This window comes from Chaetodon auriga, chromosome 24 (genome assembly GCF_051107435.1).
Source record: "Chaetodon auriga isolate fChaAug3 chromosome 24, fChaAug3.hap1, whole genome shotgun sequence".
NCBI classification, from domain to species: domain Eukaryota; kingdom Metazoa; phylum Chordata; class Actinopteri; order Chaetodontiformes; family Chaetodontidae; genus Chaetodon; species Chaetodon auriga.
This window is the reverse complement of record NC_135097.1, coordinates 12,403,061-12,423,878: the sequence shown is the minus strand read 5'-3', so window position 1 is coordinate 12,423,878 and position 20,818 is coordinate 12,403,061. Positions and strand designations below refer to the sequence as shown.

General features: G+C 40.7%; 1 protein-coding gene and 5 non-coding genes across 6 annotated transcripts in view; 1 reads left to right on the top strand and 5 right to left on the bottom strand.

Moving 5' to 3' along the window:
• The first annotated feature begins 4,845 nt into the window (after positions 1 to 4,845).
• Positions 4,846 to 20,818, top strand: part of m1ap (meiosis 1 associated protein) — a 31,199-nt gene continuing 15,226 nt past the window's right edge. The window contains exons 1-3 of the mRNA XM_076725541.1: positions 4,846 to 5,103; positions 5,249 to 5,446; positions 8,903 to 9,074. Coding sequence (XP_076581656.1) covers positions 4,846 to 5,103; positions 5,249 to 5,446; positions 8,903 to 9,074 — 628 coding nt within the window. The remainder of the gene's footprint in view (positions 5,104 to 5,248; positions 5,447 to 8,902; positions 9,075 to 20,818) is intronic.
• trnaa-ugc (transfer RNA alanine (anticodon UGC)) lies at positions 5,843 to 5,914 on the bottom strand. Its single transcript has one exon. It is a non-coding gene; the product is annotated as a tRNA-Ala (tRNA).
• trnaa-cgc (transfer RNA alanine (anticodon CGC)) lies at positions 6,273 to 6,344 on the bottom strand. The gene has a single exon. It is a non-coding gene; the product is annotated as a tRNA-Ala (tRNA).
• Positions 14,186 to 14,257, bottom strand: trnaa-cgc (transfer RNA alanine (anticodon CGC)). The gene has a single exon. It is a non-coding gene; the product is annotated as a tRNA-Ala (tRNA).
• trnaa-ugc (transfer RNA alanine (anticodon UGC)) lies at positions 18,913 to 18,984 on the bottom strand. The gene has a single exon. It is a non-coding gene; the product is annotated as a tRNA-Ala (tRNA).
• On the bottom strand, positions 20,360 to 20,431 carry trnaa-ugc (transfer RNA alanine (anticodon UGC)). Its single transcript has one exon. It is a non-coding gene; the product is annotated as a tRNA-Ala (tRNA).

The window sequence follows — 20,818 nt, the reverse complement described above, 5'->3', positions numbered from 1 at the left end:
ACACACACACACACACACACACACACACACACACACGCACAGGGTATGCTTTCAAATCAGGACTTCTACTGGGCACAAATTCATCTGGAAATGATTTTGCCAGTATAGGTACAGAGAATTGGCAGAAGTTAGTACACCTCATCTTATCTCCCATATGCAGATGTGTAGGTTCCACATTCCTTCATGTCAGTCTCACCTCGACACACTCACATGTTGTGAGTCAGAATCAGAGAGAGAGACAAAAAAGCTATGTGACTGCGCATCAGTCAGCTCTCATTTCCCAACCCAGCGTTCACCAAAGCCTCTTACACAGACCACAGCACTTTACAAACCCCTTCACACACACACACACACACACACACACACACACACACACACACACATTCATCAAAAATCATACAGCTTATTGTATTTTCTCCATCTCCAGTTCCTTTCACGTCTTGATTGTACCCTCATGGCTTGGAAGGTCTCACACACAAACACACACACCAATACACAGACACAGGCGCTAAAGCACTTGAATCGAGCCCACCAACCATCAGGAACACATTTCCATATCACTCTTTCATTCTGTCCCCGGGTTCCGGCACTTGGCCTCGCTTTTATCTTTTTCTCTATTCATCTGGAAATAATGACTAGAAATAAACACATGGAAGGAGGACAGGACAAGTTGCAAAAGTTTTGAGATAAACTTTTCTAAAAAAAAAAAAAAAAAAAAAACATGTGGATTTTTTTTTGTCTTTCTAACATCAGGAGGGAATCAGTGTATTTTTGGTTGTAGTCTTTGTTTTTCTGTGCTTGTTTGTCTCTTTGAAGTATAGCATATGTTTGTGTGTACAACAAAATAATTCTAAAAAGTCCGTTGTTTCCTCATTCACTTGCTCAATTGATGTCTATCACATGATTTAGAGTCCAAGTTGATGTCTTCAAATTGCTTACCAACAGTAAAAAAAAAAAAAAAAAAACCCAAAATATAGTTGCAAGACAAGGAAAATCTCCCATTTGAGAAGGCGGAACAATGGCAGCTTTGCTTGAAAGGTAACTCTATCAATTATCAAATGTGTTGCAGAAATAAATAATCACTAATCAGATCATTGCTGAATAATTTTCTGTCCATCAACTAAACTATTAAAAGACTGTTTTCAGTTATTCAATCAACATTTGAATGAAGAATCTATTAAATAACAAATTACTTTTACCATCAAGTCAGCCTGATGCAATAGCAGTTCTACAACTCAGCCCTCTGGACATACTGGACCCTCAAAACTTAACATAGCTGTATTTTTATCTCGCAGTAGTTTGTTAAATCAAACTGGAAATTGTTTCATTAAACTAATTTAGGGTTGGGGGGAGTGACTCATCTTAACAAGAAACAATCTTTGGCTTTATGCTTTCTTGATCGTCCGCGTGCCACTAGGCAGACAGGGGCGGAGACAGGGGCGTGAGTTTTTAGGAGTCTGTCAACGGGTTGCTAGCTAGCGTTGGCCTGTTAGCTAGGAAACAGTCAGGTTAGCTAGTTATTTAGTTAGCAGTTAGTGTTTGTTGTTTTGCTTGTCAAAACTTTCTGTTGACACTTTCAAGAATATCAGATATTTGCTGCTCTTTATTTAACGTGAACTACGCCAGGAGAAGAGAGTTGAGGAGAAGGAACTAGCCAAGGTAACTTCACAGTTAGCTGGAGTTGGCTATAATGTAACGTTCGCTTAAGCTGTCAAAAGTCAGCTGACAAATGAAAATAACAGCTAACAGCTGATGCAGCTGAACAGCTCGATCTAATCTAATCTGACTGCGTGTGTGTTTGTATATATGTCACATTTAGCTTTTCATAATCGTTGGACCGAATGTTATGCTTGTTTTCAACTTTTCAACTGTCATTTTAAATCCTCTCCATCCATTTTAGACAGCGTTTAACTTTCATAGAACTTAACATTGATGCTTATTATAGACATAGCCAGCATGGCCGATGACACACGTGCACACACACACACACACACACACAGACACAGACACACACACACACACACACACACACACACACACACACACACACGCTTTATCTGTCAGGAAAATTTTGAAAATTCACATGGTTTATTCTGATTGGTAATATCCTCTATGTGATGCATTTATGCATGTGCAGAAGTTAAGCTGAACAAACACCAACCCAATACAGGAGTGGCAAACAGAAGCTATATTATTTAGCTGTAAATGTGATTCGATTGGGCTAATATGATTTTATTTATGCTTACACAGAGAGAGGTCAGAGAGATGAATCAAGAAAAAAAAATGCGAGGGCAAAAGATGTGTGATCTGGGTGGCGAGGAGGACAGAACTTGGCTTAGAACTGAGTCAGAGACATGAAAAGGGCAGGAGATCAAACAGCACAGACGCTTTCACACAATATGCCCTTTATTACTGGTAAAATAGCCCTTCTCTGTGAAGATCAGAACAGAGCAGGGTTTCAGGACAGTGGATTTAAGAGCTTGACTGATAAAGAGTGCTCAGAGCTCAGCTTTCGATTGAAAGGGATTAGTTCTGTCAATGGCTTTTGCTCTGATAAGAGCCTTCAGGTGTTTTCCAGAGGAGGTGTTGTTATTTCTTCCTCTATTTTGACTTTAAATCAGATCTGGTGTAGTTCTCTTGGTACTGTCTGTGATTGTGGGCATTGACAGGCAGGTATGCTCATTTGTGTGTGCGTGTGTGTGTTTAAATCTTGTGGTAGACTTATTATGTAAGGCAGGCCCAATGGCAGACTTATAACCACATGATGACAGCAAGGTGAAATATTGAATTCTTCACTCAAATGTAAGAGAGGTCAACAAAATTGTTTTTAAGTCCTAAATAAGTAAGACGTGCAGTAGCCAGACCTTGAACACTTACTGATCAAAGCATTTTTGCTTGTTATTATGCTATTTCCAGCTCTATTCCAGCCAACTGGTGTGAAGAAGCTTCCCAATTGTATAGTAGTTTAGATGTTATATTTAATGAAACGCACACAAATAGTTATTTTAAGGTGTTGGATTAAGGATCTAATTTTTGGCTTATTGCTGAATCAACTCAGGATTTCAGTTTGTTATCTGCGTATTAGTTTACTGGTCTACTGTTATGAAGTATTCCTCAAAGCAACGTCAGTGAAACAACCAAAAGCCCCCAAAACTTGTATCATGGTTTCTGGAAATTGTGGGGTTATCTGTTGCCTTGTTTCCCATTTCAGTGGTTTCCTCACACTCTGTGGTCCTGCCTGTTCTCGCCCACTGAGGTGTGGAAATGAAATGACTAATTGCACTGATGTGTGTCAGAGTAGGGGATCGTTGATGTTGCTAAATAAGGGGATTCCCATCAGTCATGATGATGCTGGTGACCAGACACAAAAGGACAGATTCACATAATGCCAGTGTTTCAGATGGCGTGACTGACATCTGCGAAGCGTGAGGGGTTTTCCACTATCTGTTCCTCTGGCCACATCCTCTACATTGCGTGACTTATTCTTGCTGTTTGACAGTGACACAGATGGGCCCTTTCCATCTTTAGGTAAAGGGTTTATCAGACATGTGTCTATTTAAAGCTTTGAAGTGTTGACCTTTTGCACTTTGTTTTTTATAAAAATGGAATTAAGAGTTCATTCATAAAGCTACTGATGTGAATATGAACTACTACGAGAGCAATTACTTAATTAATTAATAGACAGAAAATTAATTGCCACCAATTTTGAGTGTTAAGTAATTGCTTGACTCATTTTCAAGCAAAAATACTGTACCAGACATTTGCTGGTTACAGTTTATTGGGATGAGAGGAGGATTTGCTGCTCTTCTCTTTTATATCATTATAAATGAAATAGCTTTGGATTGTGGACTGCTGATCAAATAAAGCAAACAATTTGAATATGTCACCTTCGTTGCTAGTTGCAGCCCTATTATTGTAATTGATGCAGTACTAGTGATAACTACAGTGCTCTGCATATGCTCCATCTCACCCATCAGGTTTTACTTTGTGCGGCTGTACTGACCCATTTTCCCACAGGAATCATTAGTTTCTATCCTTCTATCAGTGTGAGTGCTCAGTTTTAGTGGACTTTTGACATCATCCCTGCCGGTTTATCTTTCAGCTACAATGTCCTAATTAGTTCAGATGGCTGTAAATAATGAACGGCAAGTTAACAATCCTCATTCACAGCACTTAGCCACTTCAGGGAAAATTTGCTGCTCAGGATGGCGAATTAAGTTGTCTGCTTTACATATGCCTTACAGCATAGATCCACAAGAACTTCCCGGCCTCCAAAATGATTCTCAGGGCCTCATTTTCAGCCATGAAATATGTCTTTCATTCATTATTGTACATAACTACTCTAGTTGGCATTTTTTCACAGTAGTCTCTTCAGAAGAGTCTTAGATTATGTGATGAGTGAGCCATTTATAACCTAGATTCTTACATAATAGTCCATGTTCATCATAGCCTGTTTATTCATGTTCTATTTAGAGTGGTGCTTAATGCTCATGATTATGACTACAACTAATGCAGTTTAATGGTATTGACTGCATGGGCTGATTATCATTACAGGCCAATGGTTCTATCTTTTTTGCTCATTTTGGTAATGACTGTTTCTCCTCCTCTTGGTCTCTTAGATTTGCATGCTTACTGATGTTTTTACACTTTGTATTGTATTTGAAGGTTTGTGAAGGATGGCGCATTTTTACATGCCACATTAGAATTTGTCAATTTCAGGACAAAACACAACATGTGAAAGGTGACCTCAGATGTAGAATGCAGCCTTCTATGGGATGAAATGCTCTCTTAAAATCTTTGTTACTGAATGCTGTAGTGTTGCTTTTGTGTTGCTTTTAGACACCCATGGACCACAGAAAGAGGTCAGCAGGTTCCTCAAACTCTGGGAACTTTGTTTACTGGTCCTCCTCATTTCTGCGGCAACCAGCCAGGGTCCTGATTGTGGAGGCACTACCACCCTGGTGGTCAGAGACCTGTACAGTGCTCTGTGATGCTCTGGATAACTTCCTGTCCCTGGCCTGCAGTCTGGATGGACCCTGTAGGATACCACTACTCAGTCTGTATGCCATCAGCAGACAGCAGGAATGTATACTGCCATTTGTGGTAAGATAGATGAAAGTGAAGTGTTTCTAAGAGCCCTTATTGCTTTTTCTTGTTTCTTTTCTCTTACCCATCTTCCCTTTGTTGCTTTCTGTCACCCAGCTCTCACTTTTTTTCCTTTTACTTCTCTGTCCGTCACTATTTTTAGCAGGTTCGCGGTAACCTCGCCAGGCTGCGTTCCTGTGTCGAGGAGCTGAGGTCTATTCCAGGTGATGGTTGTATCAGAGGAGCAGCCAGAGGAGGCGAGCTGCTACGACAGGCAGTGCTGGACAGTCTGCAGCAGTTTAAACAGTACATCAGACATACCAGTACTGGCAACCAGGCCAGCAACAACACGTCTGTGGAGGTGCGCATAGATAGACCCTCTATGTAGACAGCCAGCACAACAAGAAAACTATTTCTTTTTCAAAGCACACAATGTAAAGTGATTGGTGTTGCTCAGCTAGCTGCTTTGACACTGAGGCAGAGTTTGCTCCTTGTACCTTGACTTTTACCCTTCCTTCTCGAAGCACCACTCATGCTAAAGCTCACAAGACATTTGTACATGAACCAGCACAGAAGTGCATACTTATGAATCATCCTGATGGGCTGACATGCACTCAGGGTGACTCTGGCTGCAAAAGTTTGCATTTCAGATGTGTTTTAGAAGTCTGTCCTACTGGTCTGCAAATGTTTGTTCACTGTGGCTCAAGGTCACTTCATTTAATGTTACAAAGCTTTGCTTTGCTTACTCAGTTAATAGTGGAGATGCTGGGGATTGAACCCAGGACCTCATACATGCAAAGCATGCGCTCTACCACTGAGCTACATCCCCACATTTAACACTTCTGCAACACCTAAACAACAACAGGAAATTAGCTGTATGTAAATATATTCTTTCTCATCATATTTCAGTTTGCCAACAACCAAAGTGTGAATCACAGGCAATATCTGGCAAAAAGTGCGACAGACATGGCCTGGTTATTCATCTGTGTGCACTGTGATTGAAAACAGCCAAACCTGTGATTTAGATGCTCTCATTTAGATATGTTTCTGTTTCTCCTCTCAGACACCTGAGCGAGTGTTAAATCGTGATTTGGTCGTAGATCATAAATATTACAGGTGACAAAAGTTGTTTTAGCTTCCTCAGACCATGACTTTGAACAAGTGAGCCAGTGTAGCTCCACAAGAAGTGGAGATGCTGGGGATTGAACCCAGGACCTCATACATGCGAAGCATGCGCTCTACCACTGAGCTACATCCCCTTTTTTCAGTGCTGTCTCTCGTGCACAGACAAGGCAGCCTCAAGGACGAAAGAACTGACTGAACTGTAATCAGATTATTACAAACAATAACAACAGCTTTTGTTTTGCACAACTTTAATGTATATGAAGTCTTTTCTACTGAATATTTGGATGTTTCTGTCTTTCTAGATCCAATATGAAGGGGCCTCTCTTCAGCTGCTAACTAGCTCAGACTGAATAAACCCCTTTGATATTCAAGCTTTGTACTTCATGCTAATGTAGGGAAGAGGCTCCACTTGTATTAGTTAAATGAGCTCTCTTCCATTCAATTTAGTGTATTTAGCAGCTGCGAAAACACTTCCATTTTTAAAAGTTGAAAAAAATCTTTGCTCACAGTTTCATTTTAGTGATTGAGTACTCTTCACATCTTATGTCAGACAGTCCTCTTAAAACCAGCTCACGCTACATTTCGAATGCAGCAAATGGGCTCTATTGATTTCCTGCTGAACCGTCTGTCTAGGAAGAATGATATCAGTAAAGCTTCAGCTTTCAGTGCCTTCATGCCAGAATAACCAATAAGCTATCACATTTAAGTGGCAAATCCTTTCAGTGCACAGAGTATTTCTTTGAGTTGCACCCACTTTTTTACGCCCTGTGTTTGAATGTTTTCAAGGAAAGTCCTTGTCTAAGTTGTCTAATTTGCTGATTTTCGCTGCTTCACTCTGATTCAAGTGGATGGAATTGTTGACGTCAATAAAAGATCCTAGCTATCACTGGGATGCAGCACATTTGTTAGTTATTAATATTACTTATTAATTCAAATTTATGTCACGTAATTCAAAGCCAGCTTTGGTCTAATATTCAGCCCATGTTCCGTTCCAGGATCAGAACTTAAGACACAAATACAGCTTTTTTGATGTCAGCAAATTACAGTTAAGAGGAATGGGATTATTCGATGACTTGACCGAGAGCATCTCATTTGTTAGATTTAAATGCCGGACATATGGGGAGCCAATCGAGAAATGAGCCAGTCACCGTCTTTCTTGTTAAATTTGAACACCATGTCCTCTGGGTACAAGGCTCTGAGTTGTTGACGAAGATTTCTCAAATCCAGCCAGCTTTATTAGGAAGCTCTGGGCAGATGATTACACTAAGACTCACTGTTTCCGACAGCAGCAGATATGAATAGCACTATTAGGAGACAGAGAGACACTAAGCAGAGACATGGCCCTCTGTATGTGTATCTGTGTGTGTGTGTGTGTGTGTCGCTGATCTACTTATACAATACATGTTTTCAGACATATGTGGATGTTTCTAGCATTCGTGTGTGTGTGTGTGTTTCATCCTTCATGATGTGTGTCAGGCTTCAGCAGCAGATTGTACTTTTGTCCAAACAGCAGGAAGCAGAGAGTAGACACCATTAATAATCCCATGATAATCTTCATTTACTGCTGCTGTTAATGTGATTCAGCTGGATGTTCAACATCAGCCTAACATCAGATAGTTTATCTGTGTTCCCCCCATTAGGCATGCAAATGCCACAGAAAACTAATTTCATCTCTTTCCATCATCAGACATAGGGGCTACTTGTCATAAGACACTGTCTTTTCCAGAAATCTACTGCAGAAATCGCCATTATCTGAAAATATAGAGTTTTCGAAAAAACATTTTACAGTGCAGTAGAAGCAGTTTTGTTCATTCGTAATGCCATGACATTCGAGATAATGATAGCTCATTGACAGGAAACATTAAAATTATAGATCAAAAGGCAACACAGCAGTTAGAGCTGTGTTGTTTTCTCATGAACACATAGTTTCATAGTGTGGAGCTGTGCCTTTATTACATATGGTATGCCACTCTTCCATTAGGGTGGGAGTTTGTTTATTGGGACTAGGACAGTGGTTCTGACATCGTGTTTTTAATTTAGCAACAGTAATTTACGGTACGTGGTGTCCCTGAAGTACGACAGAAACACAACAGTCACTCACAAAGATTGCTTTGCTGTGGCGATGTTGTGGCCTGTTCTTCTGAAGATGTGACAACGTGGAACATGAACTTGAGCTTTCATAATGCCAGCTGTAACATTTCAGAAGTCAGCTTTGGGGAAAGAGCTGTGGGATGGAACAGTTATGTGGCTTAATAATAATAAAAGTAAACGTGACTGAGATTTGTCATTGTTATTAGGAAGGAGTGACAATGCGTAGTTGTCCTTTCTTTGTCCTCTTCAATCCGATGTGAGTAGAGTCCTTCTAAATTTACTGTTGTTTCCGACAGAGAGCAACTGTAAAAGCCCTGCTGTCATAGTGAGGGACGAGGCATGGTGAAATGTCCAAACAGCAGATACTGGGACAGTTTTGGATAGTGTGTCGTTCGTGGTGTTTTACTATTTTGTATGCATCCTGCCCAATTTTGACGTAGGAAAAGTGTCCAGGGACGGGATTTCATCCAATAAGCACTATATTTGCATCCAGGTTCTTTTACGTGTGCTTGTTGGTTGGGTTGTCACTGTTAAGTATTTCTTATTTGAGTCCTTTTTGCTCCAGGTTTGCTGAGGCATGTTCCTATTGCTGTATGCACAGATTACTGTGGTGACCAGCCAGCCAGGGCAGGGCATTGTGTGGCAGCTGGAGACGGGGCTCAAAGACGCTGACCTGGTGTCACTGAAGCGGCTCCTGGTGGTACAGATCTACAGTGCAGCAGACTGGGGCCAGGACAACCCCTCACCTGAGGCCACGTACACTGAGGCTGAAGGTAGGAAACGAAACTACAGTGCACAAAAGTAAACCCTTAGTACACATAGTGTTCATGCAAGGCTGGCAAAACCAAACAAACTCACACTGCTAGTATGTATAATACACATGACTGTGTCTAAGCAAACAAGCGAGGAGAATTAACCCAGTCGAACAACTTGAAGGAGGTCTGCTATCTATTTCCTGAACCGGCTTTACTCCCCCTCACTTTCTACATACTTTTCCCGTGCTCTTTCGTAATCATCCTCCGTGGACTTAAGTAGCACGGACCCATTTATCACACTGCTTTTTTTCTCACATGTCATCCAGTCGACACTTGAGACACGTCACAATTTACAGAACTAGACTGCAATCCAAACATTTGCCGATCCTCTCAGGAAGACTAATTTCATAATGATATGTCATCCTTTGTAATTACACGAAGGTTCAAGTGGAGTGGTCAGAGTAAGTAGAGAGTGCAGTGAGGATTGGCTAGAAATGAAGGGGGGGAAGAGGAGAGTGAGAGTAGTGAGGGATGAAAATGAAGAAAAACACACAGGGCGGAGGGAGGAGAGAAAAAATGAGAGCGAGTGTAAGAGATAGGGGTGTGGTAAACACGGTAGTCTTCCCTGTAAAAATATTTATGCACCATCTCAGATACATAGTCTGTAATAATAAACTGTGATCTGTGTGAGTGGAGGAAGTGACTGCGACTTTGTTTTCTCAGAAGTGCTTGAGATGTCTGAAACTCGATACTTGTGATGTTATGAGTTTTCACTCACCTGACAGAATCATGTCAGTTATGCAATCCCACCACCTCCTCTCTGTTATTTTTACATCATATCTAAAGTGAAATGTTATGGATTCGTCCCAGTTCTCCATAATTAAACCTTGCCCTTGTTCCCCTCAGAGCTAGTCTGATACTGGTTTGGAGTGGCGTTTCAAAAACGTAGCTACTTGATGTCGTGATGAAATAAATCTGCTGTAAAATGGAATTTATCAAGGACCACAAGCTGAGATATAAATCTTGTTGTTTATTGTCAGCAGAACTAAATAACAGTGTTTAGGACCTCTGTTGTGTTTGTTAAAAAGCAGATGGCATCCAATTTTAGTGTGTTCTGTACTCTACAGCATTTAGTAAAAAAATATCTAGGAGAAAATGTAGAGGAATCACTAGTTGTTCCTGCAGCAGCTCCTCCAGTGCAAATTCCTTTATTGTATTCATCGATCAATATGAGTGATGCTTATTCCCGTCTCTCTCCAGTGTCTAATACAAAAGTAATGCCATTGAACAAAGAAATGTTTGGAATGGAGCCTTGGAGACATGGTTATGTAGTTACCGCAGTTTGATGATAGTGAGGCTGACACCCATTTAGATGCCGTGATGCCACTGGGACTAGATCACTGCGTTCCTCCACAGTCTTTCCAAGTGTTTATAGCACTGAAAAACATAATTGTCACTTGAGCTCTTTGATACTGCGGCCTACACCCTCTTAATTATGTCAACACCAGTGGCGCTGCTAGACCTCTGATGTCCCACATAAAGCTGTTTCATTAGGAATGGTTTTCTTTCCGCGGTGGGACAAATGTGATTGTTAATCTTCAACATCAAACGTCTTCATACGCAGTGTCACTGGTTGCACCAGGTAGCTTAGAGCGCCGAGCTTTCCTTTTGTGTTAGTTTGACAAAAATGATGGGTGTTTTTCTGCCTCCTGTCGAACAGAATTGTCAGTTTTAATTTGCATCTTCCAGCGTCAGTTTTCAAAGACATGGAAACATGACAGATGATTTAACAGCGTTATGTTAATAATGTATGTATGACTTATTTTTCTTACCCTGCTTTCATTTGCTGCGATACCAATTTGCTTCTTAATTGACACAGTAATAATGTGGGAGCTGCTTGTTTGAAAAAGGTGACAGAACAACCAGGCCTCATGATACCTCCTCAAATATGGGACCACACACACTTTTGAATGCTCTCTTTATAATATTTCAGTCTGTTAAATGACTCACAGTAAAACCACAAACATTTTGGATGGAGTCCTGTAAGGATATGCCTAAGTAGAAAAGGAAATGGGGTCAGCGCTGCATCCAAGAGCTACAGCGACCTCGAAGTTCATCTGGCTGGAAAAAGAAGCTGGCTTCAATCAGAGATAAGAAGTTTGATTGTCTAGCCAGTCTGAATTCCACTCAGAGTCAGTTCCTTAGTTTAGGCGCTAATACCTACATGTAACACCCTTGTGAAAGTTAGACAGGGTGTTTCTGTGTTAAAGAGAGGTCAGATACCTGCTGTCGGGAGTTGAACCCACAAGCTGCAGAGCTGCTCAGAAACTACATCATACCGAGAAATACTTCTGTTTGAATTTACATTTCCATTTATGAGTCAGTTTTCCATTTTCTTTGTCATTTGTCAACATTATTATCATTTACACAATGCTGAAGGACTTTGTAGAAGAACTTTGCTGACTAGCAATGGGATTTCACTTTGTAAAGCACTTCAGAATTTTGGTTTTGAAAAGGGACATCTGAGTAATATACCAAACTTCATATAATGGAATTTAGGAAGCAGTGTTTGTTCAGGGAATGCTCTCTGAGATCTGGGTGCGTTGTGGAATCTTAATCATCTCAGTGTGTGGAAGATGCTGGGTGGGAATACTCTGTGAGAGATTGCAGCAAATATGCCTCACTGAACACCAGCATATTTATTTTAGCTGTGTGTGTGTGTGTGTGTGTGTGTGTGTGTGTGTGTGTGTGTCAGTCAGTCAGTCCGTAGAGTGCAATATATTATAGGAAGTGGGTGGAGTATCCATTTTCGTGAGACTTAGAGCAAAAGCCATAACTAATGTTTGAACTCTCTTTTTGACTCTCAAGTTTGTCACTCACTTATCTAAATGCAAGAAAGGGGGTCACAACTCCTGTCTAGAATAAAGAAAGGTGATTACATAACTGTGTCTCTATTGTGTGTGTGTGTGTGTGTGTGTGTGTGTGTGTGTGTGTGTGTGTGTGTGTGTGTGTGCATGTGTGTGTATAAGGCAAGTTAAAACAAATAGGAACAAATGTACACAGCATAGTGCAGCTGCATACAGATATGATAAAAATGATGATAATAATAAGAGAACGGTTATGCAAAAGTCAGATTTAAAAAAAAAACTGTCAGCAAAACTGCATGTGTGTGTCTGTGTGTGTGTGTGTGTGTCTGTCTGTGTGTGTGTGTGTGTGTGTGTGGCTGAGATGCAGCATATTTTATAGTGATTGGAAACACAAATGTGAAGTCTGCTGTGTGTGCTTATACTGTTGTCTGTGTATCTCTGTGAGGCCCATTATTGTAAAATGAGGGCATTTTGCAGAGTGCTTTTAAAGGGTTAAGATTGAACCTAGGTTTAGGTTAAGGTAAGGATAAGGCTTGAGGCTAAGCATGTAATTGTGATGGTTAAGGTTAGGGGTGAGGAAATGTGCTACGTCAATGAGGGTTCTCACCAGTATGAAAGTACAAGCGTGTGTTAGAGTGTCTAAAGGCCAACGCCTTGATAAGCATCCTGTTTTTGTTGAACTCGACCAGTGTATCCTTGAATCTCTGGCCGGTTGTGTAATTGTACAGTTGAGCACCAGGGAGAAGATAAAGAAATGGGTCACAGAGCGAGAGGAGCAGAGTGAGACAGAGACAGGGATGATTATGGCACCGGTGGTTTTGGGTTTTCTGCCTCAGTTGTTGACTGAAACAGATCCAACAAGCTGTCCCACACTGGATGCAGCACTTTCTTATGGATAGTCAGCAGCAAAAAAGCACTCACTTCAGTTGTTTAGGTCGTTTGCGTCGGAGAAAAAATGTAACAGCAATGAATTACTGAAAATGAAAATGAATTACTGAAATGAAACAAATGAATTCAATAACTGGTGCAACAATCTGCTGCAGATGAACTGTTTGGCCAAGACATAGTTGCACATTTGATATAATAATTGTAAGATTTATTGGCCATATTGAATATCAACAAATGAGTGAAAATGGATTACAGCATATATTCAAACATTAACTCTTACGATTTCTCAAGAGTAGCATCTATTTTTGGGTGAAGGGAACATTTGTTGTCTCTGTTCACCTGTGTGTTTGAACATGTAAAAGTGCCCCCAAAAACTAATCTTGGTAGCTTGGGATGTGGCTCCTCCACACGAGTTGACAGTTCAGAAGAGTCTGTCTTTTATTATTTTCATGATGACATTGGGGTCAGAGTTTGGTGAAAGCAGAGGAAATGATGCAATTCTGTGTCTTAGAAATAATGTTAGTTGTCCAAAAGCATCATGTTGGAGAAGAGGGACAGAGAGAAAGATACAGTCAGAACTACAAAGAAATACTGATAAAGGGTGGAATACAAAAATAGAGGGTTAGATCGATAGAAGATCAGACAGGATCAGTGACAGACAGGTGTTGATAACGGTATCAGTAAGTGGGAGATGCCCTCTGGCGCACTGCCTGCTTAAGCCCAAGGAGATGAGGCTCACCCAAATATGTGTTTAGCTGCTGCCAGACCTGCTGTATTTGTGTGTGTGTGTGTGTGTGTGTGTGTGTGTGTGTGTGTGTGTCTTTCCGTGAAATATTGGCCCATCTGTGCTGTCACTTTGCTCCAGCTGAGTCTGTCTCCAAACTGCTTCAAAGTTACCACCGAAACAAGTCTTGAACCAATCACATTTGCAAAGATGACAAGCTGCCAAGACGAATCGAGGGTGGAGGTGACACTGAAACTTTTATTTGGTAATTATTCAGTGTAATTCTTTGGTTTTTCAGAAAAGTGCTTGGAACCACACTGCAGACTGATTAAGGATAAACCTGTCTCATCTTAATCTGACTAAGGGGACAAGTTTTTTCACTACCTACTACTACTAGTACTACTCGTCTTAAAAGTGTCCTTATGTTGGATTGTCTTTCATCGACCATTGTCTGTTTATAGTCTTATTTCTGGAAGTTATTCCCTGGCACCTCCTTCTCAGTTGCATCATGCACATTGTGAAAGATGGCAAATTGTGACAGACCTGGCAAGAATTTACTACTTTCCAGTTGTCTAATCTGACAGAGTGACCAGTGTAAACTTGTACTTTTCCCAGCCAAGGGAAAAGTTAAGTCTAGATTTTACTATAAATGGAGATGCTGGGGATTGAACCCAGGACCTCATACATGCGAAGCATGCGCTCTACCACTGAGCTACATCCCCTCCTATATGTGCACTAATGCATATTTAGTGTTCAGGCAGCAGACGCATTTATTGTGGCACATTCATCCCACAATGGGTAAAGTATAAAGTATATCTTAATCTCACTCATCTCTTTCTGTTCATATACACAAACTTGTTCCCCCTCGCTTGTCCACACATATCTTTCTCCTGTCTTTCTCCTATCAGGGAGTCAGTGAAAATACATTTGAAAGTCAATATAATCAAATTAATTTTCAGTGAGCTTGCAGTGAGTAACGGTTATGCTCTAGCCATTGAGCTGTTTGTGGAGGGAGCAGTTTTGTATGTGTGCTTTTTAGGGAAATTGTTTCCAAATAAATGCATTGTACTGCATAGGAATGTCAGTTTCAGATGATGCGGGCAGACAGGATGAAGGAGAGCGGTACAATATTTGTTAATGGTAGATGTTGTAACTCTGGGCTCATGCTCTTGCATGTTATTGCGACAGCAGTGTATCTACTCAGTTACAAACAGGCTGCCGGCACAACACCCGCTTGCCCTTGTTCTTCTTCCTAGTAACTTTAATCATGCCTCTCTGTCCTCCATTCTGGCCACATTCACTCAATATGTTACATGTTTTACGCCAACACCAAGTAGGTATATAACCTACTCTCCCACCAAAGTCACAAGACTTCATTCACAAAGAAAGTAATTATTTCATTGTAAAAAACACTTCAGTCAAACTCGACAGAAAATAAAACTTCTTGGTTCATCTTTCCACTGTTGTGCATGTGTGTGCACGTCCAACCTGTTGCAAATAGTTTTCACTCAAGCTGAAATTCCAAGTCATTATTTAAAGTCTTCCTACACTTGGTGTCATTTTCTTTATCACGCTGCAGTGCAGCTTCTCCACATCATTGTTGATTTGGCGGCCACGCAAGCACACTATGTACACATTTTTATGCAAACACACAACAGGCAAAACTTATCTTTACTCTAAAGACAGAATCATGAGTTCCAAAAAGAAGCATCAGCTTTGGGAGCAAGACATGTTATTTTTGCAAAGATCATCAGCACTAGATGACACCCACTGTGACAGACAGCCATGCACATTCGCAGACACACCTATGCACACAACACCGTCTGGAGCAGCTCCAGAGATAGATTACTACTGTCTGACTGTCTCCATGAACACCTGGACCTTTATCCCCTGAGCTGCATCTCTCTCTGTCTCTCTCTGTCTGTCTGTCTCTCTCTATCTCTCTCTCTCTCTGTCAGACTGCGTAAACCCGAGCAAAATGACAAGTTAGAGAGTAAGCTGGATGAGAATTTGATCTCTGTATTTTTTCAGTAATTGAGAGGCTCCCCAAAGACTCATATCGCCAATCCAATTTACTCCATCTCACCCTCGTTTTTGTTTGTTTGTTGTTTGGTGAAATGTGATGAAAATTGTGTTTGCATGCTTTCCATGTTCTTCAACCTATAATCTGATATTCCAGTTAGAAAGCTTTCAAAGAAACAACAAGACCAATAATCTATTTGTCACTGGTCATGTTTTTTTCAAAGGAGCAGGACCCTGAAAAAGCAGAAAGAGGAGGTTTACTGTCACATGGTAAAAGTCAGATTGAGAATTTAGGACCTCGCCCTCTACGCATGTCAAAGTCACAGTTTTTAAATTAAACTATTGAAGTCATAGCTGTAATATGAGAGTTGTTCCTTTCACAAACTTTATTATTATTACTAGCATTTTTCAACATGTAAGAATATTCACTGAGTGCATATCTGAAGTTTAGAGTTCCATATGTGTAAATCAGTTTTTAAGGATTTGGCATTGTTCACACCAGCCCCTGCTTTGTAAGTTCCTCTGAAAAGGTGCTGTGCTTTGCGTCTTGGCTGGAATAGCAGCACATATTTGAAGTTGAGAAAAGTTGGGCTTTTTGGAATGATAGACAAGATATGGGCAGCACTGAGTCACTCAGCTAATTACAACAAAAAGTAGCAGGTTGCGCTGTTTGTGCATAGCTGTTTTTTTATAATAATAACCAATATAAAGTCTGTTTTAGATCTTACTGTAATTAGAAAGGGAGAGCGAGGCAGAGGGTCATATTTTACCGATAAATAGATGTTATGGATGTGTAATTTTAGATTTGTTTATTTGCACAGGCACATATTTGTTGATGTATTATCTTGAAAAACACTGAAATCCTCATCGGTTTGACTTATGGAGTTGGTGTTATCACTGTTCCATAAATCATCATTTCCACTCTCAAGCGATAACAAATCCATTTGAGATAAGCCGCTGTGTGAGAAGAAAGGACATCTCTCTGTTTCTGTGAAAGATTTGGTTGTGTCCTCCTCGGCTGGCATCCCCAGTGGAGAAGTACTTAAAATATACATGTTTGTGTCTTTTCTAACGTGCAGATAGTGGATTAATCCACTGTCCATTTATCTCATCATATACATGGTGGCTGCAGGCTTCACTTACAGTTAACACAGCATCTGATATCTAAAGAGGCAGTGAGGGACTCTAAAGTGGTTTTGTTCAGTCACACAATGACTTATTTACAGTATTTCAGAACTGCACTAACTCACCTTTGAAGCAGAAACAGCCTGCCGCTGGATGAACGAGGCCTTGTTGAAGCAATACATTTTTTCATATCCGAAGTATCTTGACATGATACTGGGCTGCCGTAGTCTCCATAAACCATTAACACTTTATGTGGCATGATTTGAACTCCTCTAATGGAAAGTGACATCATTCCTCCACAGATAATGCCATCATTTAGTATTTTATTTATGATAGTGGTGACTGTCTCAGGCAGTGATTCAGAAAAGTTCATCCTCTGCTAATATTACACTTCTCGGTGTTTATCAGCAGAGACCTCTTCTTCTCATGATGCCATTTGAGCATGAGGTAAATTATGAAGAATCTTTTGAAAGTTGAAGTTGCATTAACAAATAACTGAGTGGAGACGGGCCTTTGCTAGCTGTGCTCAGCTCGCCATTAGCTAGGCAAACATATATCATCTGATATTCAGAAATAGACTTTTTCTAAATGTTGCAATTGAAAGCAATGTGCAAACACTTAAATGAACTGGGTCAGCTCCTGTTTACATGAAATGCCGCCCACTCATAGATGGCTGTCTTCACACAAGTAATTATTTCTTGCATTTTCCTGCTGCATCATATTCAACAGTGGTTTGATTTGCACTTAGTTAATTCCAAGAACCGCTGAGCTACATCCCCAGGGGGTGTGTTTTATAACTCAATTTAGCCTCATGCCAGAGATATTAATCACAACTCCTACTATGAATGCTGTTGGAAATGCTGGGGATTGCACTCAGGACCTCATACGTGCAAAACCGCTGAGTGACATCCCCTATTGGCAGGGGTCTATATGTGCCTGAAATACTGCTTCTTTTCCTCTCTCCACACCTGGACCTTGTCAAGTGTATCAGTGGCATGAGACAGTGGATGGCTCAAAACTCTCTGCAGTTAAACAAAGACAAGATTGAGATCCTTGTGGTAGGCACCAGAGGTCAGAGGCAGGAGATCCACTCCACTGATCTCGGTGTCTCTGAAATCTAGTGAGCAGGTTGTTATGTTTGTTTGGTTTGGAACTTGACCTCACAAACCACATCACAAATATAAGTAGGGCAGTATTTTACCACCTAAAAATATTTCCCAAGTTAAATCCATCTTGTGTCAGTCAGATGCTGAAAAACTGGTTCATGCATTCATCTCCTCTTGGCTACATTCATGTAAAGCCCTTCTTGCGGGACTTCCCAGAAAGAGTGTGGCACGAACCCAGCTCATTCTAAATGCTGCAGCCAGAGTACTCACTAGGGCAAGAAAAATCACACATATTACTCCCACACTTAGATCACTTCACTGGCTTCTGATAAAAAGCAGAATTGATTTCAAGATATTGCTCTTACTGAAAGGTCTAGCTCTACAATTAAGCGGCTCTTTAAAATGAACTGCGTACCCCATTGTAATTATTTTGGCTCTGTGCATCCCAACCTCTGCTCAATGTTTCAAAAACTAGCAGGACTGCAAGATGTAAAAAGAGCAAATGTTGAGTTGAAAAAAAGAGGAAATTTGCGGCCCACTTCTGCGGTCATTGTCCAGATGTGCCTTTTTTGTACACCTGACTGTGGTCACTCGGTGGGCTGGTGTTGAACTGCTGTAGCTGACAAGCTAATTGTTAGCTCCTGGAGCTTCTCTTCATTTTCTCTGCTTTTCTCTTCACTTTCTCCTGGCACTTTGTTCACTATTGCTCACAGTAAAACGTTATTGAAAAGGGAAAATAACGGTATCTGCTCAAAGGAGCTTGATAATGGTCGCTTCTTTAGCTTGCTTGGCTGCTAAAGGGAAAATAAGTCCACACATTTAAACTGTATGCAGACAGTTGGTTTTGTTCCAGCAGAGGAGGTTAAATAAAAATGGATGGAGCAACACAGCTCTCCAGCCCCTCAAAGGGTAGTACTGTCAAGATAGCTTGCATTTGGTCACTAGTGGGAATTCCAATGTCAATCTTCACCTCTAGACGAAACGGTTTCTATTGGAAATAATTTAAATTGCCGGGAAGTTTTACCCTTTCAAATCCTCATATGTCCCTTCTGCAAATTGTTATCTTCAACATAATCACACGCCCCTGTGCAGTTTGTGCCATTTAACCAAATGATCACAAGAAGTGGAGATGCTGGGGATTGAACCCAGGACCTCATACATGCAAAGCATGCGCTCTACCACTGAGCTACATCCCCGATGTCTCCATATTTCAAGGTAAACTGTCAGATGGCTGTCCCACCTCTCCTGGCGATACACTAGCTGAAATACTGATTTTCCTGGAATGTGCAAACTACAACAGTGTAAGAAAACTGTGAATGCACAATTGGATTCTGAAAAGAACTTAAAAGAGAGCTGGAACAGCTCTGTGTCTCGTACACAGAGCTGTTCCAGCATCCCATTATTATTTAGACTTAATGCATCCTGAAATCTGCACAATTTGGCGAATGTAGCTTTAGCCTCTGTGAAACTGAGCAGGACTGGAAAGAGCAAACTTTAAGAAATGAGCTACAGTGCATTAAGTTACATAGTCTGTCACACACCCAGCTAGATTTGAGGTTTTGTCAGGCAACAGTTTTTGTAATTTTCCGAATTGATCTAACAGCCATACACATTTCTGCAATGACTCACCAGAAGTGGCTTTTTTGGACACCTGCCTGTGTTTGCTCAGCCACACCGTCACCTCTGTGAATGAGAGGTGGTTTGCTTTCAAAGAGGAGAGAGGAGGGATGGGGCTTAAACATGGATCAAGTTCTGAACCACAACAGATATGCATTGAAGTAGGAGTCTTCCTTCAACTCCACTCCACATTTTTGAATTGAACGCTCCCAGTTGGAGTTTACCACTCACCAGGGGATGTGGCTACCCCTGTCTTACCTGGAAAAGCAATATTTCATTTCCCGCAGCTTCTTCATTGATCTCTTGTAGCAATAACTTCTGCCTTTGTTCCCCTCCTCACCGTGTTGACGAGCTGCTCACCTTTTAAAGCAGCTGCTTTATGCAAATAAGTGTGTCTTTGTGTGTTTTTAACCATTTTCTCTCTTCCAAGACTTTGCTTATAATATGGTGCAGTATTATGAAAATCCATGTGACGCACGCTTCTGCCTTTAAATCCCTTTCAAATGGCTGCCTGTTTCCTCATCATCGTATTTTGACAAATATGTATTCAAACAGTTTTGGTCTTTTTCACATCACTTCCCAGCTTTGTCAAAGCATTGATTGAATTCAAATAGCTCATTTGCAAATGTGTCTCAAAGTGACAACACAGTCATTGCATCCACACATATTTAGCGCAAAATCCAGGTATCAAGTGACAGTCATTATTCTATTCAAAGACCATCCACAGAGCTTTTTTTCCCTGATTCTTGAGGTAAACATTACTTCCTCACACACACACACATACACACATATACATAACAACACAAATATACCCAGGCTTCTCAGGTAGTGTGCTCCTCCAAGAGGTTCACATCTTTGTGACACAGAGCCTCTGAAACACGTTCATGTATGTTATTGTGCATCGTAAACACAAAGAAAGTAAATGCAAAAGAAGCTTGAAATTATAAAGCAACTTGGAGATGCTGGGGATTGAACCCAGGACCTCATACATGCAAAGCATGCGCTCTACCACTGAGCTACATCCCCTCTGTCAGCTTTAATATGTTTCAGGTTTAAATCGGCAGATGGCTGACTCACCTCTTTCTGCAATAGAAGAACTGAAGAGCTTCTATTAGAATGTGCAAATACAATACAGCATTAGAGAGATGTTCTTCTTCCACTTTTTGTTATTTCAAGTTGATTTACAGAAATTGAAAGAATAACCTTTACAGGTCAATTTCACAATATCACATGATAGGGAATCATTTCTCCGAGAGCACCTTCTGCTGTTTTCTGTCTATAGTGTGGGATGATGAGGAAAATAAAGTTACAGATGATGTTCAAAATGACTAAGAATATTCCAAGCAAGTATTGCAAATGTATGTGTTTGACTGGCTAATGTAACATTATTACTTAATTGAAAACAACTGTTCA